The sequence below is a fragment of the Rattus rattus genome, chromosome 1 (assembly GCF_011064425.1).
Source record: "Rattus rattus isolate New Zealand chromosome 1, Rrattus_CSIRO_v1, whole genome shotgun sequence".
NCBI classification, from domain to species: Eukaryota; Metazoa; Chordata; class Mammalia; order Rodentia; family Muridae; genus Rattus; species Rattus rattus.
The window spans coordinates 102,197,206-102,222,578 of NC_046154.1; the positions used below are offsets into that span (position 1 = coordinate 102,197,206).

The 25,373-nt window shown below is 38.5% G+C and overlaps 3 protein-coding genes across 3 annotated transcripts; all 3 read right to left on the minus strand.

The window, feature by feature from the left end:
- Nucleotides 1-541: 541 nt before the first annotated feature.
- On the minus strand, nucleotides 542-4,842 carry LOC116898999 (coiled-coil-helix-coiled-coil-helix domain-containing protein 2-like). The gene is made up of 3 exons (XM_032900480.1): nucleotides 4,775-4,842; nucleotides 691-1,177; nucleotides 542-641 (listed from the first exon to the last, which is right to left on the minus strand). Exons 1-2 carry the CDS (start codon nucleotides 4,840-4,842, stop codon nucleotides 763-765), a joined length of 483 nt encoding a protein of 160 aa, XP_032756371.1. The 3' UTR covers nucleotides 542-641; nucleotides 691-762.
- Nucleotides 4,843-6,342: 1,500 nt separating this feature from the next.
- Nucleotides 6,343-7,302, minus strand: LOC116888757 (olfactory receptor 13F1-like). Its single transcript, XM_032890053.1, has one exon. It carries the CDS (start codon nucleotides 7,300-7,302, stop codon nucleotides 6,343-6,345), a length of 960 nt encoding a protein of 319 aa, XP_032745944.1.
- A 12,906-nt stretch (nucleotides 7,303-20,208) lies between these two features.
- Nucleotides 20,209-21,167, minus strand: LOC116888767 (olfactory receptor 13F1-like). The gene is given in 2 exon segments (XM_032890059.1): nucleotides 20,209-20,540; nucleotides 20,543-21,167. Coding segments are annotated over 2 exon segments (957 nt in total).
- Between the last annotated feature and the right edge of the window lie 4,206 nt (nucleotides 21,168-25,373).

The window sequence follows — 25,373 nt, forward strand, 5'->3', positions numbered from 1 at the left end:
CTAATCTGGGTTGTAGCTAATGGTCTGTGCTAGCCTCATTGATTGCTGCCGCATCCCAGAGGCTCCTGGAGTTACTAAGCAGAGTTAACTAACGTCTGTGTCTTTTACAATCTTCTTATTCTCTGACAGGTGATATTCCTAAGCACGTTCTTCAGTGGTCCTTCAGTGGCAAGCCTGCATCGGAGTTTGATTGCTGGGGAACCAGTTTATAATAGTCATGATCTGTAGTTTGCAACCCAATATATTGACAAAGGCAGACATGATGCTTGTAGAAATAATAAAAGTTTTGTTAATGACAGAGATATTTAAAATTTTTTTGTAAATTTCCAGAATTCTAAAGATATAGTCATACAAAGATAAATCATGAAACAAAAGTGACAGTTGTCTTCATATATTTCAGTAACAATTCCTTCTCTAGAGCATTGTCCAATCCAGGAGTACACAGAAGCATAGTCTAGGATCTGGAAGGCTATGCTTTCTTTTACTGGCATCTAGGTCTTCATTCGCTTTTCTCTAATGATTTTTCCTTCACTTTTTTTTTTCAGAATAACGCATTTTATTTTAACTCAATCACAATACAGTTAGTTCAAGGAAGCCAAACACTTGCCCAGTAACCAACACTACAAGCCTCAGTAAACGCCTATAGTTAGATCTCTTTCTTGGCCACTCTGAAGTAATGGAGCTGTTAGAAATAAGGATCCACACATGTAACTATCAATTATACAGAACAAAGTTTACATTTCTCCAGCTTGAATTTCTTGATTAGATTAAACCATTTGCAATCCTGCACTGCCGCAGCACCTCACTGAAGCCCTCACAGAGCTTGACATCGCTCTGGTTCTGAGCACTTTCCAGAAACTGCTTGACCTCTAGAGAGCAAGGTCCAAAAGACCGCTGGTTCTGCAGCTGGGCTCCCTGAGGCTCCTGGTAAGTGATGTCAGGCCTCGCAGGCTCAGCATTAGCCCCTCCACTGAAGCCCCCAGTGATGGTGTGACACAGAGTGTGCCCCACCGCAGAGCCCACAGCCACACCGGTTGCAGTGGTAGCTATCTGGTCCATCAGGCCTGGCTGCTGAGGGGCAGCAGCTGCGGCTGGAGGCTGAGCTGGAGGTGCTCTTCTGGGAGCAGCCCTCATCTGAGGGGCACGGCTGGCCAGAGGAGTCACCCGGGAAGTGCGGCTTCAGCCTCCACACAGCATTATAACTGCTTGAAGTCTCAGGGTTCAGAGAAGACAAACTGCTTCCCTTCACTTTTTGGTACTATGATGAAATGGTTCATTCCCACAGTCTACGTTTAACCATAATTAGTCTCCCCTCTCCCCATTGCCTCAACTTTTCAAAAATTATTACTGCTGACCAATTTCCCACAGATACCAGATGTATACCTGTAGGCAGAAGATGATTTCTACGTGTGGTCTTTTGATTCACCACACTTTCAGCTACTACATCTTCTCTGAATTCAGTTCTCTTCTGCATCTGAATACCCAATCGCACTACTTCCTAATATAGAGATGATGAAGAGCCACACTGGATAGTCCCAAAGGAAACAAACCAGATAGATACCGTTACAGTTATAGTTGTTATAGTTAGTTATAGTTGTAGTTAGTTACAGTTATAGTTATACTTACAATAAGACTGTATTGGACAAACACTAATTTTAATAGTTCAGTTTTGTTGAATTTGTGGGACAAGCTCTTTTTCTTAGACTATCTGTTTTGGTAAGCATGTGATATGTAAAGAAAAATGGCATAATTGCTTTAGAAAAGCTATTTGGGGGGTTAGGGGATTTGGCTCAGCGGTAGAGCACTTGCCTAGCAAAACGGCCTGGGTTCCGTCCCCAGCTCCGAAAAAAAAAAAAAAAAGAAAAGAAAAGAAAAGTTATTTGGGGTTAAACATTAAGAACCACACACTATCTTTATTAAGAAGCACACAATTGTTTACCTTTGGAGAAGTAAAACTATTTCCAGATATGTTTTTCTTCCCTGAGATCACGATGCAAGAGTACAATCAAACTTAAGAAGTCATTTTTGCTAGCAGCAGTGATAGTCGGCAGCCTGGAATTAATCATGACAAGAGGAATCATCTAGATCAGTACTTCTCAGTCATCCCAAAGCTGTGGCCCTTGAGAGGTGGAATCACCCAGAGCAGTGGTTATTGTCACAACCCTTTAATACAGAGCTGCATTTTGTGCTGACCCCCAAACATAAAATTATTTTCAGTGCTACTTCATGACTGTAATTTTGCTACTATTATGAGTTACAATGTCAGTATTTTTGAAGATAGAGGTTTGGCAAAGGAGGTGTGACCCATGAGTTGATAACCACTGATCTAGATAAGTATTTTATATACACACGAATCAATATGAGTTGCTAATGAAAGAGGAGGTTACACTAAAAATGGCAACTGTGTTGACCAGCTAAGGATATGGAGAACAAAGAGGTTGCATTGTTGTGTCATCTCTACCTATGAGCAGACAAGGCTCTGCAACATTGCATGGCAGCTCAACCTCTTCCTTTTGTTCTGTAAAACTCCTACCTTGCTGATCTTTCCAGTCTTCTGCTATCGTTTGCATGGTACCCTGTGCTTATGTCCCTGGCCCAATCTCTAAACATCAGTCTTCCATATTCACTTGCTAGGTTATCACATTTACTACACAATTTATACTCAAGCACATGATATCCTTAAAATGATACTTTCTCACACACACCTACTCCATTCACTTTTGCTTTCAGCAATCGGTGACAGAAACTTCAACAAATGGTGCTGAGAAAACTAGATACCCACATGGGGAAGACTTAAATTAGACCCCCATTTATCAACCTGTATACAAGTCAACTCCAAATGGACCAAAGACGTCAATTTAAGACCTGAAAGTACTAGAGAAAAACATAGGCAGCACCCTACATGATATGGGTGTAGGAAAGAACTTTCTGAACTGGACTTCATTTGATGAGAAATTAAAAGCAATATTTGACAAATTGGAACTCATACAACTAACAAGCTGGGGTATGAAACATTACTCAGTATTTAAGATCATTGGCTACTCTTCCAGAGAACCCACGTTCAATTCCCAGCACCCACATGGCTGCTGACAAGTATCTGTAAGTCCAGTTTCAGGAAATCCAATGCAGTCTTCTGGCCCCATGTAATGCATACATGTATCGCACATATATACATGTAGGCAAACCACTCACATAAAATAAAAATAAACCAAGAAGCATAGATCTACCATATAATGCAGCTACACCACTTTTTGATGCGTGCTTGAAGGGTTGGACATTGTACTTTACAGAAACTTGCTCAACGATATTAATCACTGCTTGAGTCACAGTAGCTTTGAGATGAGAACAAGCAAATGTCCATCACCTGATAAGTGGATAATTAAAATGTGGTATATATACAATCAAAATGTTTCCAGTGATAAAGAAAAATAATATCATGAAAATTGCAGGTAAACAAGTGAAGTACGCTAACCTAGAAAGACAAACACCACATGTTCTTTCTTATTTGTGGATCCTAGATCTCAATCTTTTGTTTTGTGTGCATAACTTAGAATATCCATAGAAGTCAGAAAAGTAGAAAAAAATTGGGAAATTGGGAAAAAGGAGCTTTAGAGAAGAGAATAGCAAGACACAGTTCCCATGATGAACAAAGTGGTAAACTGGAGTGGAGGACTTATCTAAGGGAAGGAGAGAAAGATGGAGTGAAGGAGAGAGGTAACATGATACAGATATATATAATAAGTAATACTAACCATATTTTGACAAGCCATAGGAAAGCATACTATGTTATAAAGTTACTTAGAAACACATACAAATGCACACACATACATGCACATATGCAGGCACACATACAGGCTCACATGCACATGTGCATGGTTTCAATGCAGTTACCCCACATGGTGAGACAATGATACCTCCAGATTATTTACCAAGAAAGTGTTTCCTATCAGTTTGCCCGAGTGTACCTGGACGTGGTTCTCAAGGGTGGTTCAAAGCCAGCAAAATCTCACTTAGACCTTGAAATCATGTCTGCTCTCTAAGAGCTAAAACGGTAAAGCTTCCAAAGTAAAACCTACTGCCTCACTGACGTCAGTCACCTGTGCACTGAAGTATGGAAGTACAATGAATGCAAACATTGCAGACACAGGATAAACTGGATGTTTCCACAGAGAAGCAGAAACGAACTGTGGTATGAGTCAGTTGGGCCCATTTCAATGAACTGTTTCTTCTCGCAACATGGTAGGGGCTGCTGCAGCCATGGGGGCTACTCCTGATGGGAAAAGTGACAGTTAAAGCACAATGCAGGTTTGCACACACAGGTTTATCTTTGTGGTGCACAAAACAGATCCCGACTTTAAAAAATACTTACTCCCCAAACTCTTGAAATTAGAGGACCTTGTTTAGGCTACTGACGCAACCAGAGCAACTGAGTACACATTACTGGGCCTTACTTCTGAGCATTTTCAGGAACTGTTCCAGAGGAAATTCCTCATTCATATATACCCTCTATAAACTATGGACTCTTAGCCAAAACCAATATTGTCACTGCTTACAATGAACTATTTAAGTAGAGATGACATAAAAGTAACTGACCTTCCTTTGGGAGACAATTTGAGTTGACAGAGTGAAGTGTCAGAGAGCTGAGAGTGAGAACTTCTCTCATGCATGCTAAGGGTATTTGAATTAAGATCAGTAGAAGAATTCCACCCCTCTGAATCCGTACATACTTCTTACAGACCTCTGTCCTAAATCCATGCACCAGTGACTGGGTTACCTTTTCTGAGTCCTGTCTTCCTCAGTTATGGGTCTCATAAAATAACTTATTTCCTTCATCTTCCCCATCCTAATTCTCTGTCTCTCTGTCTCTCTGTCTCTCTGTCTGTCTCTGTCTCTGCCTCTCTGTCTCTTTGTCTCTCTCTCTCTCTCTCTCTCTCTCTCTCTCTCTCTCTCTCTCTCTCTCTCTGAGTGTGTCTGTCTCTGTTTCTCTGTCTCTGTCTCTCTCCCCTCTTTTCTTTCCTCTTTTTTTTCTTCTGTATTTTGGGTGAGGATCTCAGTCTGTGGTCACAGCTGCTTTATCATCCTTCTGCCTAAGCCTCCACAGTGCTGGGATGACAAGAGTTCACCCCAGTACTGGGATGATGCACAGGTGTGAGCATCTCTCCTTTCTTAAATGTAAGGCCCACATGAGGCTTGTCTGCAATAGCAAGAAATACACTTTCACAGGGATGAAGCCATCATTTACATAATTTCAAGGAAGTAATATATATGTCAGCTTAGTGTCCAGATTCCAGGAGGACTTAAAAGTAAAGGAAAATAAATTAGTTTGTATCATGGTGACATTTTAACTTGCAGTTTGTTCACACATATTAAACAGGATTATGAATGTTTTAGTCCATATATTTTTAATATAGATACAGTATCTCTTTTAAAATATACTCATTATAGGGTAGGGTTCTTTTCTTTATCAGTTCTACATGGTCAGTTAAGCAGCATGGTTTTAAACACGTTGAACATGTCTGTTCAACAGTGCTGAGGGTTTAAAGCTAAATCCTTGGACATGTTGAATAATAACCCAACTGTTGAGCTAACTCCCAGGTCAATTGTTTAATGTGTTAAAATAATGTTATGGATAAGTAAGTGATGGCTTTATTAAAACACTGAAGTAGAATATGAAATAATTTTATCATTAGACCCATAATTCCAAATTTCACATTTTTATATTTCTAGTGAAGCTCATAAATAAAACTACAATTGTGCAAATCTTACTATGATGTGCTTGTCATGTTACAGATATTTATTCATTCATCAACATATACAACCCAAATAAGTTGTCATTCAAATTTGTCTCACCAAGTCTGGAAAAATAAATTTCACATTTTAATGTTTCAGAAACTAGGAAGAGTACCACATAGTGAGAGTCATATGCACATACTAACTTAAAATATCTTTCTTTAGAAATGCAGAGAGAGTTGGCAATCACTGAGAAAATATTACTTTAGAATTTGCTGACTAATAATTCTATATCCTTATTAAATAACTTATTTTCATGCTTATGTCACTGCTGGACAGTGAGATCATTGAGTAGGTCAAATAGAAAAGAATAGGTAGCTACCACATTTTAAGTTCATATTAATATGCAATAAACGCTAACTACCTTCTTGACAACACATTTTATTATAAATGATTTGTTCATATAAAGCATTTTACCATGCGAATCAAGATATAGGACATAATGGTAGTTGTAATTAAAATTAGTGTTTTCTAGAAATTTGGCTTTTGTTATTATACCGTTTTCTCAATAAATTTGAAGATTTATCTGGATAAGAATTCCTTACTCCAATGTTATTTGAAGACAGAAGTTAAGATAGCACTGAAGGGATTTCTAATCAACAATTTTTTCACAGCCATTTTGACTTCATTGTTCCGTAGACTGTAGATAATAGGATTTAACATTGGTGTTAGTCCAGCATATATCAATGCCATAAATTTATCTATTTCCTGTGAGTTTACAGATGAGGGCTTCAGGTACATGGAGAGAGCTGTCCCATAGAACAGAACCACCACAGTCAAGTGGGCTGCACATGTTGAAAAGGCTTTGCTTCGGCCATCCACTGAGCTGATCCTCAAGATGTTGAAGAGGATGGATGCATAGGAGACACAAATGAGCAACATTGGCAATGGGAGAAGAAGGACGCTGATCACTAACATAATTAACTGCACCATGGCAGTGTCTCCACATGCCATTTTTAAGACAGCCAGAATTTCACAGATGAAATGATTGATGATGTTATTACCACAGAGAGACAGATGAATCACAGGTCCAGTTTCCATCAAGGCAGTGAGGCAGCCTGTAGCCCAGGAGCTGCCTGCAATCTGTACACAGACTCTCCTGTTCATAATGATGGGATATCTCAGGGGGTTGCAGATGGCCACGTACCTGTCATAGGCCATCATAGAGAGGAGCACACATTCAGTGGAGCCCATGGCAAGAGAGAAGTACATCTGAAAAGCACATCCTGAGAATGAAATGGTGTTTTTCCCTGAAACAAAGTTTGCCAGCATTGGAGTGAGAGCAGAAGAGGTATACCAGATGTCCAGAAAGGAGAGGTTGCTAAGGAAAAAGTACATGGGAGTATGCAGGTGAGAATCAAGGATAGTGATGGAGATAAGAATAGTATTTCCCAGCAAGGTGATCAGGTACATCAGCAGACACAGCACAAATATGGTGACTTCAATTCTGGGGTAGTGAGAAAATCCCAGGAAGAAAAACACTGTGACAGAGGTCCAATTTCCCTGGACCATTTTATGATAGTATGTTCATGTGTATGTCCTAATGGATTACAGATATATATATGTATATATGTATACATATATATATATATATATATATATATGAAGCAAACAATGCTGTTTTAACTTTTCTCACAGTTTTTCCTTCATACAAATTTATGCTTTGCATAAGTGCCTCTCTAAATTGAGAATATTATTGTAGAGGTACATGTTTGAAAATCAGTCATTAATATAACTTAGTCAGGAAGTCAAGAGTAAATAGTGAGCTTGTTGCTTTTGCAGCAAGACCTTTTCTCCTGTTAAGGTGGAGTGAAAGAAGAATTCATTAAGTAAACATTGTAAGAGAATAACAATAGAAACAATCATTTGCTCCCCCTTATTCCAAAGCAACATTTGTAGTTGATCTACAAATGTGTTTTTACCTTTAAGTTACTAAGATGATTTTCTTCTCTTAGCTTGCTAATATTCTTCTTAAAGGAAAATCTCTAGCTCCCAAGTTCACAGTTTCTTTTGCCTTTCCTAGAGAGATGCTCACAATGGTTTGGAGAATCAATAAGTAAAATAGTGTACAGATTTCTAAATATATAAAAGAAATTAATTGAAGAACTTGAACACTGAAAAACAAATTGGACTTTCCTTCCTAACCTGAGAAAATGGTGATGGATATTCTCATGGCGCAGAACACCTTATGCCTACATTTTCCATATCTATAGTTGCCTTAGTGACTGAGCTACAGAAGCATTCTCCAAAGGACCAACCTCTGCCTCTGGAAGGTAATTTAGTCTCTTTGTTGCTTTTGAAAATTTCCAAATATTGCAGCAAATTAAAGTTGCAAATCTGTCAGTACAGCATTACAAATGCTGAAACTCCAGGGATGATGTCCCATAGATCCAATTATTGCCAGCAGTTTGCCTAGTTTAATTGTGGTGTTATTCAAAGAAGAAATAAACATACTTCTACTGTCACCACTTTGGGGATGAGAAACTTTATAACTTTTTCAAATATGTTATGAAGTAAGTCAGGTTTGCTACAGTGATGTAAAGGAAAAGAGATAATGTCATTTTTCTCTTTCAACTAGAAGGAGAGTTTCATATTATGTATGAGACAAGTCGTGCTAGATATGGAGGCATAAGATGGGTGAACAAGAGCATGAGTAACTGCTCTTCCTGATGATGGCTTAATGAGAAGACTAATGGACAAGCTTTAGGGAAAATGAAATTGCACCTGATGAAGGAATGCTTTTCATATGAGGAAGTTAGCTGTTGCATACAAAAGGATCTTGACTTCAGAATGCTAATTGCTGGCTTTATCCCTCTGAGCTGTATAATACCAGTTTACAACTAGCCTGCCTTTGAGAGATGCTCTGATGTTTGACACTGTATGGTGGTATGGGGGAAATACATTGCCAATTGTTTTCTTGTGAAATTGTAACTGAATAACTTTATTCTTTTTTCCCCATCTTTATTAAAATGAGTATTTCTTATTTACATTTTTATTGTTATTCCCCTTCCCAGTTTCCAGGCCAACATCCCCCTAACTTCTCCCACTCCCCTTCTCTATGGGTGTTCCCCTTCCCATCCTCCCACCATTACCACCTTCCCCCCAACAATCACGCTCACTCAGGGTTCAGTCTTGGCATGACCAACGCCTTCCCCTTCCACTGGTGCTCCTATTAGGCTATTCACTGCTACCTATGCAGTTGGAGCCCGGGGTCAGTCCATGTAGTCTTTGGGTAGTGGTTTAGTCCCTGGAAGCTCTGGTTGGTTGGCATTGTTGTTCATATGAGGTCTCAAGCCCCTTCAAGCTCTTTCAATCCTTTCTCTGATTCCTTCAACGGGGGTCCTGTTCTCAGTTCAGTGGTTTGCTGTTGGCATTCGCCTATGTATTTGACGTATTCTGGCTGTGTCTCTTAGGAGAGATCTACATCTGGTTCCTATCGGCCTGCACTTCTTTGCTTCATCCATCTTATCTAGTTTGGTGGCTGTATATGTGTGGGCCACATGTGGGGCATTCTCTGAATGGGTGTTCCTTCTGCCTCTCAACAGAGGGATCTTAAGTGGCTGAAAAACACTGAATTGTTTCAACATCCTTAGGCATCAGAAGAATGCAAATCAAAATGACTTTGAGATTCGATCTTACACCTGTCAGAATGGCTAAGCTCAAAAACATAAGTAACAGCTCATTCTGGCAAGGATATGGAGCAAGAGGGAATACTTGTCCATTGCTGGTGGAAGAGCACACTTGTTTAGCCACTCTAGAAGTCTGGATAGAGGTTCCTTAGAAGTTAGGCATCGACCTAAAGACCAGCTATACTACTCTTGGGCAAATACACAAAAGATACTCTATCCTACCACAAGGATACTTGCTCAATTATGTTTTGTTCAAAATAGTCAGTTACTGAGAACAAGTTAGGTGTGTATCTCAACTGAAGTATGGATAAAGAAAATGTGGTATGTTAACACAATTATTCAGCTGTTAAAAAAATAATGAAATTTGCAAGCAAATGGATGGAGCTAGAAAGAAATCACCCTAAGTAGGGTAACCCAGACCTAGAAAAATAAATATGGTATACATTCACTTACAGGGGGTATAGTAAATGATAACTAAGGTACAACTTGTAGAGACCGAAAGCTTAGGTAGACCCATAGAAGCAGGAAATATAATTGATTTATGGATGGACAGGGGAGTAGAAGGTCAGGAGAGCAAGGAAACTAAGAAGGTTTGGAAAGATGGGGTAGAGAGAGAGAATGCAGGGAGAGATGTCTCATATTGGGAGGCATTTGTGGGGAGGGTAGAAAGCTAGTGTAAAGGAAAGTTTCTTGAATCTATGGAATGGGTATGTTAGCTAAGGTTTCCATTGCTGTGAAGAGACAGCTCAACCTAGGCAACTCTTTTAAAGGAACCCACTTAATTGGATCTGGCTTTCAGTTTCAGAGGATTAGTCCATTACTGTCATGGCAGGAAGTATGTCAGCATTCAAGCCAGCATGGTGCTTTGAACAGAGCTGAGAGTTCTACATCTTATCTGAAGGCATCAGAAGGAGAGTGTGTTACTGGACATTGCTTGAGCATAGGAGATCTCAATGCCTGTTCTCCCACACTTCCAGCAAGGCCGCACATACTCTAACAAGCCCTTATCCCCTAATAGAATCACTCCCTATTGACCAAGCATTCAAGCACATGAATTTATTGGTGAATCATCCGGGGAATATGGAGTCTCAACTGTCAATGTCTTATAGCCAGGCAACTCTTCCAATGGCAGGATTATGTTGCATTCAATTGAGCTGCTGGCCAAAAGGGACCCATGAAAATCTTCAAACAACCAAGGCCGTCATTAGAACAAGAGGTTGTTCTCTGAAAACTGACATGGGGTCTCCATTGTCAAGGACAACATACACACAACTCGTTGAACATGGAGGAGTAGGTGGTGTCTACATGGAGCCAGCACCCCTGTGTTCTAGTGTCTCTGGTGCAGGAAGATACTCAGCCGGCCACCAAAAGAGAAATGTGGACACCAACTCAGCCACAATATCTTTGATCTATAATCTGTCCTCCCTACAAAGTATGTTAAGGCAATGGCACCACAGAACTTGTGGGGTATCCATCAACGGCTGATTTAACCTAAGGCACACTCCATGGGATGGAATTTCTACCTCCATGGTAACCAAGAACAAGACACTGGACAGCCTAGAGACCTACGGTAAAAAAAAAATGACTAATCTAATTTATAAATATCAATAAAATGGTTCCTAATATTCTGTCATATTCATAGATCAGTGCCTTCTCCAGTCATCATCAGAAATACTTACTTTGCAACGGGGTCCTTTGAATCAAATAAGCAAGATACACGGAAGCTCACTTTCACAAAAGCAGCAAGCATTGGCTTTATAGGATGCTACAACAGGCTGTATATATATTTTAGCCATTAGCTTAGTAATTTTATGGGACTCCTGACTATGAGAAATTGTGAATTTCAGACTCTTGTTCCCGCTCTTGGTACTCTTTTCCTCCTTTTAGATTGTTGTGTCCAAATTTGAGATAGTTTTTCCTTTAACTAATTACATTTTATTTTGTCATGTTTGGTTGATATCTCTTAGAAGCCTGTTCTTGTTTAATGAGAGACAGAAAGGTAGATATGGAAGAGAAGAAAGGTCGACAGGAAATGGGAAGAGTAGAGGGAGGAGAACTATAATCAAGATATATTTATGAGAAAAGAGCTATCTAAAATAGCAAAATATTGAAAAAGTGTTACTTTTAAAACCACTATCAAGAAACTAGTTTTTATCATCTAATGTAGGTTAATCTTACACCAACACCATTGAGCTAGGCTACCCACATGTTTGGCTAAATACCAGTGTGGATGATGCTGTGAAGGGGGTTTTACATGAAATTGGCCTTCAAGTCTTTTGGAAAATAGATCATCTTTCAGAGTTTGGTTGAGGCTCATCCAGTCGAGTGATAGTTTTAGGCAAAAAGACTGAATCCTTAGAGAAGTAAGAAATTTTGCCTCCAGGTTCTCTTCTTATTCATGACATTGACCTTAGCTAGAATTTGTGGTCTGCCAGTCTGCTTAGTAATTTTAGGCTTGCCAACCTTGGTGGGTTTGTGTTCTCTAAACAGCCCTAACACATCACTGTACCTTATGCCCCATCCCCTGGTAAACACAAATTTTCTCTTCTTTGTCTCATTGCACACAGCAAGCCATTCACTTACATCTGGTCTGCGGCTATGCCTCAGAGTCAAGTAGTGACAGGACTAAGGAGAACGGAGAGCGTAAAATATTTATTAGCTGCCCCTTCATATAACATAGTTGTTTGAGGTCTGGAATAGTTGACAAACTATTCAGTTACACCAATTGCCAAAATGACCTTTCTGCAGAAAGTTGTTTCCTGGTGGAGTACATGAGCTATGAGTGCTGAATGGAGTGATCACATTTGCTAGTCTTCTTAGTTTGTTGTGGGGCCTTATCTTTATTTTTAATGCCGTATTTATGTATTTATGTTAATTTGACAGCACTTACTATGAAAAGTAACAGAGTTTGGTATGCACGGCCACTTCTGTGTTATTTGTTTTTCTGAGCTGTAGAGTCCAAGAGGTGAAAGTCTAAACATGAAAATTTTCTCATTTTTTTTATCAGGAATGATAATAATGTAAAAGTTATGAGCATTTATTTGATAAATATGTTTAAATGTCTGTTTATACGATGTAGCGTGCTCATTTACATCAAACAAGATTGCATCTCTGTGCAGTGATATTAAATTATTATCTTTCATAAAAGAAGAAAAAACCTCCACCTACAAATTTATTTTGGACTTGTTGTAGCTTGGAGGAGGTCAGTGTTCTTGCTCTGGGGAAGCTTCTAGAAGTCAGCATTTCATGTCATCTTAGATTTGTTCATTTCATGAAACATCAGAAAGCTTTGTTCTGTGTTCATCTCTGTCACCTTCAGATGGACTAAATATGATTATTTGGGAGATATTTTTAATTTGCAACACTGTAATCCCAAAATGATACCTCCAGGATATTTAGTTTAATGCTGAAATATCAATAAAAGTAGATTTTTTCTCACTCTGTTTGTTATAGAAAGAAGTTAATTTTAGTAAAATTTCATAAATTTATGCAAAATTAAGAGGTGGCAGCAAAATGTCAGCACTTGGAATGAATTTGAAATGTGTATAATAATGTAAATTAAAGGCATTTACAATGATCCTTTAACATTATGGGAGGTATGAAGGAGATATCTTTTCTCATGTCAGGATGGCCTGGTGTCTCATCATAATTTATTTTCTAAATTACTAGGTCCTTCTTTTGAGTATGAGGTAACACATTTTGTGGGGGAATATGCCTTCACCGAGAAAAATGAACTGAAAAATGGATTCTTTTGATTCAAATAGGTCTGATTTGGACCCTAGGTGCGCTCTTTACACACTGAATGAACAAGCAGATATTTATGAGCTGGTTTATGCGTTTCAGTTTTCTCTCATTCATGTGAAAACAATAGTATTTCCTTCTTACAGGTACTTACTAATTTTCAAACACAGAGCCTGCCACAATAAAATGCTGCACATTTTTCCTACATTTTACTTTTCTGTTTTACATTTCCTTGTTACTTCGTGTTTTCCTCCAATTAGCCATGGAGCACAGACTATGAGATGGCTAACATTATGTTTATGGTTTTAATTACTATGATTTGAATATGTATATGTAGTCTATGTATATAAACTATATACACATATATTGTACATATGCTACATATGTATACATAAATACATACTATATGTTTTCTGATTAAAATTCATAATAATGTATACATATAAACACATATATAAGTATTTATAAAACAAAATTTGCCTTTAGCATGAAGCCATATCTTGTACAGCTGTACTCTAGCAGCCCACTTCCCTTTTCCCAGATGCTGAAGACTGCTCTTGTAATTGACTGATCTTCTACATTTTAACTGCTCTTTTTCAAGGTGGCTGGTCACAAGGCTGCTGTTTCTGAATGTCATTAAGGCTAGCTATTCTGCTCAAAAGGATGACTAGGAGAGCGGTAAGACATTTGTTCATAGAAGTTCTGTCTATACATAGGCAGGATACATGGAATCTGTTGGGTTTGCCTCCATAAACCCTAAGCTCACTTGGTCCAGGGCTACACGTTGAGAATTCCAAATCTTAGGTGTATACCTGGTGCCAGAAATAAAATCACCTCTCCTTTCTAAACTCTATTCATCGTCAGACTAGCAAATCTCTGAATGACTCCAGACCCAAAACAAATGCTCTCAACCGTAAGGTATATGCTGGTTGTTTAGCCTGCCAAGACTCATTCTTGAGTTTTATTTTCAAATAATCAAATAATATTATATTTATCTGTTTAGATTTTTCAAATGATATTTTTTATTTTTTTTTAATTTTTACTATTATTATTATTTTGTCTAGCCCAGGATGCCTTTGAACTGAGAATTTTCCTGCTTCTTCTATCAAAGTGTTGTTAAAAGTGTGGGAAAGGCCCGGGCCCAAGGGATGCTTAGGAATGTTGCTTAGCAGTAGATACAAACTGGGAGAAATATGGGCTTTGTATATAGAATAAAGGAATAATTTCCTGCTGTATGATCACCTAGCCATGGTAGTACAAGGGAATCGATTAATTCTGTTGGCATTTAATCCCATCGTGTGAGAAATTACTCTAAAAGCATTTAGCATTCGGTTTTCAGTTTTCAGTGCTAGGATCCTGTCTTCTTTTTCTTCCCCCTTTCTCTTTTCTTCATCTGTCCATGAGCCAAATTAAAGTGTCCATCTGTAGTTTTTTCAATTGTTCATTGTGGCGAGTGTGGCAATGTATGCCAGCACTCATGGGGTGAGGCACCCCCTCCCTCAGGCTTCAGGAGTTCTGGGGACTGAGGTATGGAGCTGGGTGCCTATTTGAGAATTGTTGCAGAATGGCCTGACCACGACTTTTATTGAACATAGATTGCATTTTGTGACTGCTGTAGCTAGAAGTCTAAGTCTTCATCTTAGATCTCTAATCTGGATTGCAGCTAATGGTCTGTGCTAGCCTCATTGATTGCTGTGGAAATCCCAGAGCTCCTGGAGTTACTAAGTAGAGTTAACTAACGTCTCTGTCTTTTACAATCTTCTTATCCTCTGATAGGTGATATTCCTAAGCACATTCTTCAGTGGCAAACCTGCATCCGAGTTTGGTTGCTAGGGAACCATTTATAATAGGCATAATCTATAGTTTGCAACCCGATATATTGACAAAGGCAGACATGATGCTTGTAGAAATAATAAAAAACCTTTGTTAATAATAGGGATATTTATATTTTTCTGTAAATTTCCAGAATTCTAAAGATGGCCATACAAAGATAAATCATGAAACAAAAGTGACAGTTGTCTGCATATATTTCAGTAACAATTCGTTCTCTAGAGCGTTGTTCAACCCAGGAGTACAGAGAAGCATAGTTCAGGATCTGGAAGGCTGTGCTTTCTTTTACTGGCATCCAGGTCTTCATTCTTTTTTCTCTAATGATTTTTCCTTCACTTTTTGGTACTATGATGAAATGGTTCATTCCCACAGTCTACGTTTAACCATAATTAGTCTCCCCTCCCCCCATTGCCTCACCTTCTCAAAAATTATTACTGCTGACCAATTTACCAGATATATACCTGTAGCCAGAGGATGATTTCTACATCTGGTCTTTTGAATCACCACACTTTCACCTACCACATCCTTTCTGAATTTAGTTCTCTTCTGTATCTCAATACCCAATCGCACTACTTCCTAATATAGAGATGATGAAAAGCCACACTGGATAGTCCCAAAGGAAACAAACCAGATAGATACAGTTACGGTTATAGTTGTTATAGTTAGTTATACTTGTAGTTAGTTACAGTTATAGTTATACTTACAGTAGGACTGTATTGGACAAAGAATAATTTTAATAGTTCTGTTTTGTTGAATCTGTGAGACAAGCTCTTTTCCTTAGACTATCTGTTTTGGTAAGCATGTGATATCTAAAGAAAATTGGCATAGTTGCTTTAGAAAAGCTATTTGGGGTTAAACATTAAGAACCACAAAATATCTCTATTAAGAAGCACACAATTGTTTACCTTTGGAGAAGTAAAACTATTTCCAGATATGTTTTTCTTCCCTGAGATCACGATGCAAGAATACAATCAAACTTAAGAAGTCATTTTTGCTAGCAGCAGTGATAGTCGGCAGCCTGGAATTAATCATGACAAGAGGAATCATCTAGATCAGTGCTTCTCAGTCATCCCAAAGCTGTGGCCCTTGAGAGGTGGAATGACCCAGAGCAGTGGTTATTGTCACAACACTTTAATACAGAGCTGCATTTTGTGCTGACCCCCAAACATAAAATTATTTTTGGTGCTACTTCATGACTGTAATTTTGCTGCTGTTATGAGTTGAGATGTAAATATTTTTGAAGATAGAGGTTTGGCAAAAGAGGTATGACTAAAGTTTTGACAACCACTAATCTAGGTAAGTATTTTATATCCACATGAATCAATATGAGTTGCTAATGAAAGAGGAGGTTACACTAAAAATGGCAACTGTGTTGACAAGCTAAGGATATGGAGAGTAAAGAGGTTGCATTGTTGTGTCATCTCTACCCATGAGCATACAAGGCTCTGCAACATTGCATTGCAGCTCAACCTCTTCCTTTTGCTCTGTACAACTCCTACCTTGGTGATCTTTGCAACTTCTCATACCGTTTGCATGGTACCCTGTGCTTATGTCCCTAGCCCAATCTCTAAACATCAGTCTTCCACATTCACTTGCTTAGTTATCACATTTATACACAATTTATACTCAAGCACATGATATCCTTAAAATGATACTTTCTCACACACCCACTCCATTCACAACTTTTGCTTTCATCGATCATTGAGAGCAACTTCAACAAATGGTGCTGAGAAAACTAGATACCCACATGGAGAAGACTTAAATTAGACCCACATTTACCAACCTGTCAAATCCAAATGGACCAAAGATGTCAATTTAATACCTGAAAGTACTAGAGAAAAACATAGGGAGTACCCTACATGATATGGGTGTAGGAAAGAACTTTCTGAACTGGACTTCATTTGATCAGAAATTAAAAGCAATATTTGACAAATTAGAACTCATAAAATAAACAAGCTGGGGCATGAGACATTACTCAGTGTTTAAGATCATTGGCTACTCTTCCAGAGAACCCAGGTTCAATTCCCAGCACCCACATGGATGCTGACAAGTATCTGTAACTCCAGTTTCAGGAAATCCAATGCACTCTTCTGGCCCTATGTAATGCATGCATGTATCACACATATATACTTATAGGCAAACCACTCACATAAAATAAAAATAAACCAACAAGAATAGATCTACCATATACTGCAGTTACACCACTTTTTGATGTGTGCTTGAAGGACTGGATTTTGTACTCACTCCACAGAAACTTGCTCAGCAGTGTTAATTGCTGCTTGAGTCACAGTAGCTTTGAAATGAGAACAAGCAAATGTCCATCAGCTGATGAGTGGATAATTAAAATGTGGTATATATACAATCAAAATGTTCCCAGTGGTAAAGAAAAATAATATCATGAATTGCAAGTAAATAAGTGAAGTAAGCTAAACTAGAATGCAAACACCACATGTTCTTTCTTATTTGTGGATCCTAGATCTCAATCTTTTGTTTTGTGTGCATAACTTAGAATATCCATAGAAGCCAGAAAAATAGAAAAAAACATTGGGAATGGGGAAAAAGGACTTTTAGAGAGGAGAATAGCAGGACACAGGTCCCATGATGGACAAAGTGAAAAAAGTGGAGTGGAGGACTTTATCGAAGGGAAGGAGAGAAAGATGGAGAGAAGGAGAGAGGTAGCATGATACAGAAGGAGAGGCATGTATATATAATAAGTAATACTAAGCATATTTTGACAAGCCACAGGAAAGCAAACTGTTTTATAAAGTTACTTAGAAACACATACAAATGCACACACACACATGCACATATGCAAGCACACATACAAGCTCACATGCACATGTGCATGGTTTCAATGGAGTTACCCCACATGGTGAGACAATTATACCTCCAGATTATTTACCAAGAAAGTGTTTACTATCAGTTTGCCTGAGTGTACCTGGAGGTGGTTCTCAAGGGTGGTTCAAAGCCAGCGAGATCTCCCTTAGACCTTGAAATCATGTCTGCTCTCTGAGAGCTAAAACAGTAAAGCTTCCAAAGTAAAACCTACTGACTCGCTGAACTCAGTCACCTGTGCACTGAACTATGGAAGGACAATGAATGCAAACATTGCAGACACAGGATAAACTGGATGTTTCCACAGAGAAGCAGAAAGGAACTGTGGAATGAGTCAGTCGGGCACATTCCAATGAACTGTTTCTTCTCTAAACATGGTAGGGGCTGCTGCAGCCATGGGGGCTACTCCTGATGGGACAAGTGACAGTTAAAGCACAATGCAGGTTTGCACACACAGGTTTATCTTTGTGGTGCACAAAACATATCCCAACTTTAAAAAATACTTACTCCCCAAACTCTTGAAATTAGAGAACCTTGTTTAGGCTACTGACCCAACCAGAGCAACTGAGGACACATTACTGGCCCTTGCTTCTGAGCATTTTCAGGAACTGTTCCAGAGGAAATTCCTCATTCATTTGGACTCTTAACCAAAACCAATATTGTCACTGCTTACAATGAACTATTTAAGTAGAGATGACATAAAAGTAACTGACCTTCCTTTGGGAGAAAATTTGAGTTGACATAGTGAAGTGTCAGAGAGCTGAGAGTGAGAACTTCTCTCATGCATGTTAAGGGCATTTGAATTAAGACCAGTAGAAGAATTCCACCCCTCTGAATCCGTACATACTTCTTACAGACCTCTGTCCTAAATCCATGCACCAGTGACTGGGTTACCTTTTCTGAGTCCAGTCTTCTGTCTTCCTCAGGTATGGGTCTCATATAATAATATCTCTCTCTCTCTCTCTCTCTCTCTCTCTCTCTCTCTCTCTCTCTCTCTCTCTCTCTCTCTCTCTCTCTCTCTCTGTGTCTGTCTCTGTCTCTCTGTTTCTCTGTCTCTGTCTCTCCCTCTTTCTTTCCTTTTTTTTCTTCTGTATTTTGGGTGAGGATCTCAGTCTGTGGTCACAGCTGCTTTATCATCCTTCTGCCTAAGCCTCCACAGTGCTGGGATGACAAGAGTTCACCCCAGTACTGGGATGATGCACAGGTGTGAGCATCTCTCCTTTCTTAAATGTAAGGCCCACATGAGCCTTTTTGCGGTAGCAAGAAATACACTTTCACAGGGATGAAGCCATCATTTACATCATTTCAAGGAAGTAATATATATGTCGGCTTTGTGTCCAGATTCCAGGAGGATTTAAAAGAAAAGGAAAACACATTAGTTTGTATCATGGTGACATCTTAACTTGCAGTTTTCTTTACACATATTAAACAGGATTATGAATGTTTTAGTCCATATATTTTTAATATAGATACAGCATCCCTTTTAAAATATACTCATTATAGGGTAGGGTTCTTTTCTTTATCAGTTCTACATTGTCAGTTAAGCAGCATGGTTTTAAACTCATTGAAGATGTCTGTTAAACAGTGCTGAGGGGTTAAGGCTAAATCCTTGGACATGCTGAATAATAACCCAACTGTTGAGCTAACTCCCAGGTCAATTGTTTAATGTGTTAAAATAATGTTATGGATAAGTAAGTGATGAATTTATTAAAACACTGAAGTAGAATATGAAATCATTTTATCATTAGACCCATAATTCGAAATCTCTCATTTTTATATTTTAGTGAAGCCCATAAATAAAATTACAATTGTGCAAATCTTATTATGATGTTACAGATATTTATTCACTCATCAGTATATGCAACCCAAATAAGTAGTCATTCAAATTTGTCTCGCCAAGTCTGGAAAAATAAATTTCACATTTTAATGTTTCAGAAACTAGGAAGGGTACCCGATAGTGAGAGTCCTGTGTACATACTAACTTAAAATATCTTTCTTTATAAATGCAGAGATAGTTGGCACTCACTAAGAAAATATTACTTCAGAATTTGCTAATAATTCTATATCCTTGTTATATAACTTATTTTCATGTTTATGTCACTGCTGGACAGTGAGATCATTGAGTAGGTCAAATAGAAAAGAGTAGGTAGCTACCACATTTTAAGTTCATACTAATATGCAATAAATGCTAACTACCTTCCTGACAACACATTTCTATATAAATGATTTGTTGATATAAAACAGTTTACAAGGCAATCAGGATATAGGACATAATGGTAGTTGTAATTAAAATTAGTGTTTTCTAGAAATTTGGCTTTTGTTATTATGCTGTTTTCTCAACAAATTTGAAGATTTATCTGGATAAGAATTCCTTATTCCAATATTATTTGAGGACAGATGTTAAGATAGTACTGAAGGGATTTCTAATCAACAATTTTTTCACAGCCATTTTGACTTCTTTGTTCCGTAGACTGTAGATAATAGGATTTAGCATTGGTGTTAGTCCAGCATATATCAATGCCATAAATTTATCTATTTCCTGTGAGTTTACAGATGAGGGCTTCAGGTACATGGAGAGAGCTGTCCCATAGAACAGAACCACCACAGTCAAGTGGGCTGTACATGTTGAAAAGGCTTTGCTTCTGCCATCCACTGAGCTGATCCTCAAGATGTTGGAGAGGATGGATGCATAGGAGACACAAATGAGCAACATTGCAATGGGAGAAGAAGGATGCTGATCACTAACATAATTAACTGCACCATGGCAGTGTCTCCACAAGCCATTTTTAAGAGAGCCAGAATTTCACAGGTGAAATGATTGATGATGTTATTACCACAGAGAGACAGATGAATCACAGGTCCAGTTTCCATCAAGGCAGTGAGGCAGCCTGTAGCCCAGGAGCTGCTTGCAATCTGTACACAGACCCTCCTGTTCATAATGATGGGATATCTCAGAGGGTTGCAGATGGCCACGTACCTGTCATAGGCCATCATAGAGAGGAGCACACATTCAGTGGAGCCCATGGCAAGAGAGAAGTACATCTGAAAAGCACATCCTGAGAATGAGATGGTGTTTTTCCCTGAAACAAAGTTTGCCAGCATAGGAGTGAGAGCAGAAGAGGTATACCAGATGTCCAGAAAGGAGAGGTTGCTAAGGAAAAAGTACATGGGAGTGTGCAGGTGAGAATCAAGGATAGTGATGGAGATCAGAATAGTATTTCCCAGCAAGGTGATCAGGTACATCAGCAAACACAGCACAAATATGGTGACTTCAATTCTGGGGTAGTAAGAAAATCCGAGGAAGAAAAACACTGTGACAGAGGTCCAATTTCCCTGGACCATTTTATGATAGTATGTTCATGTGTATGTTCTAATGGATTACAGAGCAAATATATATGTATGTATGTATGTATATGTATATATATGAAGCAAACAATGGTGCTTTAACTTTTCTCACAGTTTTTCCTTCATATAAACTTATGCTTTGTATTTAATTGCCTCTCTAAATTGAGAGTATTATTGTAGAAGTGCATGTTTGAACAATCAGTCATTAATATAAGTTAGTCAGGAAGTCAAGAGTAAATAGTGAGCTTGTTGCTTTTGCAGCAAGACCTTTTCTCCTGTTAAGGTGGAGTGAAAGAAGAATTCATTAAGTAAACATCATAAGAGAATAACAATAGAAACAATCATTTGCTCCCCCTTATTCCAAAGCTACATTTGTAGTTGATCTACAAATGTGTTTTTACCTTTAAGTTACTAAGATGATTTTCTTCTCTTAGCTTGCTAATATTCTTCTTAAAGGAAAATCGCTAGCTCCCAAGTTCACAGTTTCTTTTGCCTTTCCTAGAGAGATGCTCACAATGGTTTAGAGAGTCAATAAGTTAAATAGTGTACAGATTTCTAAGGATATAAAGGAAATTAATTGAAGAACTTGAACACTGAAATACAAATTGGACTTTCCTTCCTAACCTGAGAAAATGGTGATGGATATTCTCATGGCGCAGAACACCTTATGCCTACATTTTCCATGTCTATAGTTGCCTTAGTGACTGAGCTACAGAAGCATTCTCCGAAGGACCAACCTCTGCCTCTGGAAGGCAATTTAGTCTCTTTGTTGCTTTTGAAAATTTCCAAATATTGCAGCAAATTAAAGTTGCAAATCTGTCAGTACAGCATTACAAATGCTGAAACTCCAGGGATGATGTCCCATAGATCCAATTATTGCCAGTAGTTTGCCTAGTTTAATTGTGGTGTTATTCAAAGAAGAAATAAACATACTTCTGCTGTCACCACTTTGGGGATGAGAAACTTTATTCCTTTTTCAAATATGTTATGAAGTAAGTCAGGTTTGTTACATTGATGTAAAAGAAAAGAGATAATGTCATTTTTCTCTTTCAACTAGAAGGAGAGTTTCATATTATGTATGAGACAAGTCGTGCTAGATATGGAGGCATAAGATGGGTGAACAAGAGCCTGAGTAACTGCTCTTCCTGATGATGGCTTAATGAGAAGACTAAGGGACAAGCTGTAGGGAAAATGAAATTGCACCTGATGAAGGAATGCTTTTCATATGAGGAAGTTAGCTGTTGCATACAAAAGGATCTTGACTTCAGAATGCTAATTGCTGGCTTTATCCCTCTGAGCTGTATAATACCAGTTTACAACTAGCCTGCTTTTGAGAGATGCTCTGATGTTTGACACTGTATGGTGGTATGGGGGAAATACATTGCCAGTTGTTTGCTGTGACATTGTAACGGAATAGCTTTATTCTTATTTAATAAATTATACCCTGGCCATTATGTAATCTATTTCATTTATCAAATACCTCTTCATTTTCAGACAGATAATTATGTATTTGAACTATTGCCTAAAATTAAGCTATCACAATCCAAACTCCTACATTAACTAACTAGTATTTGCAGTCAACAAGAACACTTGTGTACATATGAGTCTACTGTTCATTCACTCTTACCTAGGGGCTTAGCATCACGTGTGTAATTAATAATTTTTAGCTTCAGGATTTCGTTGTTCACAAAAAGAGCTAAACACTTTCCACATTCACATATCATTTCTATTTTCTGGGGCAAATTGGTAAGTCTTGCTGACTTCAGTTTAGTTGAAAAAGGGAAGTGTCAGTATTTATTAGAGACATTATAAGGATAGAGATACCATGTAAAAGAATCAACACAGTACCCAATGTGTACTATGTATGTAAATATTATAATTTTCTCTTTTCAGTAAACTAGAAGTAAGCCTTGATCCCTTATTCCTTTCTATTTTAATATGGTTTATTAATTTTTTGAGAATCTCTTATAATGTATTTTTCACTTTTTCTTTGTTTTGTCCCCACCTCAAACTCTCTCCTCCAGTTTCCCCCCCCAAAAGCCAAAACAAAACAAATAAACCCCAATTCCCCCAACGATAGCAACACAAATGAAACAAAAACCTCAAAACAGACAAACAGAAAATCAATGAGACAAAAATGCCCAAATGAAACAAAAATATACAAAACAAAAATCCATGGAGTTCATTTTGTGTTGGCCAAGTACTCCTAGGTGTGACACCTGTCCTGGAGTATGTTGGTATACTCAGTAACACTCTATTGAAGAAAACATTTTCACTTTGCTAGTTGGTATCATGTACAAATGGCTTCTTAGGATGACAGCCTATGTCCACTTCTCCTCAGTACTGGTACCCTATCTGGCTTGAAGTTGTGCAAGTTTTACGTGTGTTGCCACAGTCTCTGTAAATTCATTTGCATATTAATCCGCTTGTGTCTGGAAAACACTGTTTCCTTGGAGTTATGTACCATTTCTGGCTTCTAGAATCTTTCCATCTCCTCTTCCACATAGATTGCTAAGCCTTGAGGGAGGCGGTTTGGTAAAGACATTCTATTTAGATGACTTAGAACTCAGTATTCCAAAGACTCTCACAGCATGTTACCCAGCTATGGGTTTCTATGTTAATTCTCATCTACTTTAGCAGGGTCAGGTGTGGGTTCCATCTGATGGAATGGGATCTTAATTCAATTTAAAAGTGGTTGGTTACTCTCATAATGTTTGTACCTCTATTGTACTGGTATACAGGTTCAGTTGTAGGTCATAGGGTTTGTAATATTAATAATTTTTCTCCTTTGGTAACATTAAGAGTACTTTCAGCACTGTGAATGCTTGTTGGTAAGGGTGAACTTTCTAGTTTTGGTACCAGCTTGATTTTCTCTGCACTTGATGATATAATTAAGTGTTACCTTCAGCAATAGGCCCTTACTATCAGGTTGTGGACAGCAGACAGTAGCTTTGCAATAAATAGCCCCATGCAATCTATTTAAATCATAGATTAACTCCTCCCTGATTCATCCATGTGTCCTTATCCCCCAACATCAAGTTTTTACCCACTGAGTTCAACTTGTGCTGCCATAGCTGATGAATGGGGGTTAGGGGATTAGCACTTGGAGACTGGTCAACCTACTGGGGCTACCTTAAAGAAACCAATTCCCTCTTTCAGGGGCTGTGGGGAAAGCTTATTGTGATCTGTATATGAAGTAGCCCTCTCAATTTTTCATGTATCGAGAGTGTGGAGGACAGTTCCTGGTTCTATCTTGACAAGTTCTGGAAGCTTTAGGAGATCCACCCTAGGTGGATATATGTTACTATATCTTGTTTTTGACCTCGCCCCTCTTTTTTTCCTGCTCACTGTGAACTAAACGATGCTCTTTTACTACATGCTTTTTCTGCCTGGCATGAAGTAATCTAGAATGAATCTTTGGAAACCGTGAGCCAAAATATTTAATTTCTTCCTTTAGATGGCTTATACCAGGTGTTTTATCAGTCATAACAAAGTCACAAATTCATCTGTATAATAAATCTTTGATTTTCCTAAGTTAAAAAGAATATTCTGTGCTTCAATCCTTCTTTAAATGAGGAAAAAGAATACCCTTGGCAGGGAAGAGAGAGGCAAAGATTAAAACAGAGACTGAAGGAACACCCATTCAGAGCCTGCCCCACATGTGGCCCATACATACAGCCACTCAATTAGACAAGATGGATGAAGCAAAGAAGTGCAGACCGACAGGAGCCGGATGTAGATCGCTCCGGAGAGACACAGCCAGAATACAGCAAATACAGAGGCGAATGCCAGCAGCAAACCACTGAACTGAGAATAGGACCCCCGTTGAAGGAATCAGAGAAAGAACTGGAAGAGCTTGAAGGCTCGAGACCCCATATGTACAACAATGCCAAGCAACCAGAGCTTCCAGGGACTAAGCCACTACCTAAAGACTATACATGGACTGACCTGGACTCTGACCTCATAGGTAGCAATGAATATCCTAGTAAGAACACCAGTGGAAGGGGAAGCCCTGGGTCCTGCTAAGACTGAACCCCCAGTGAACTAGACTGTGGGGGGGAGGGCGCAATGGGGGGAGGGTTGGGAGGGGAACACCCATAAGGAAGGGAGGGAGAAGGAGATGTTTGCCTGGAAACCGGAAAGGGAATAACACTTTTCAAATGTATATAAGAAATACTCAAGTTAATAAAAAAAAAAAAAGAA

What these genes read in the sequence shown, in the direction of transcription:
- LOC116898999 (XM_032900480.1), bottom strand. Translation starts at nt 4,842, where the DNA reads ATGGGGAAGATGAAGGAAATAAGTTATTTTATGAGACCCATAACTGAG. An exon ending in GAAGACAGGACTCAGAAAAG is followed by an intron (nt 1,178 to 4,774) that starts GTAACCCAGTCA and finishes TGGAGGCTGAAG; the next exon opens with CCGCACTTCCCGGGTGACTC.
- LOC116888757 (XM_032890053.1), bottom strand. Translation starts at nt 7,302, where the DNA reads ATGGTCCAGGGAAATTGGACCTCTGTCACAGTGTTTTTCTTCCTGGGA.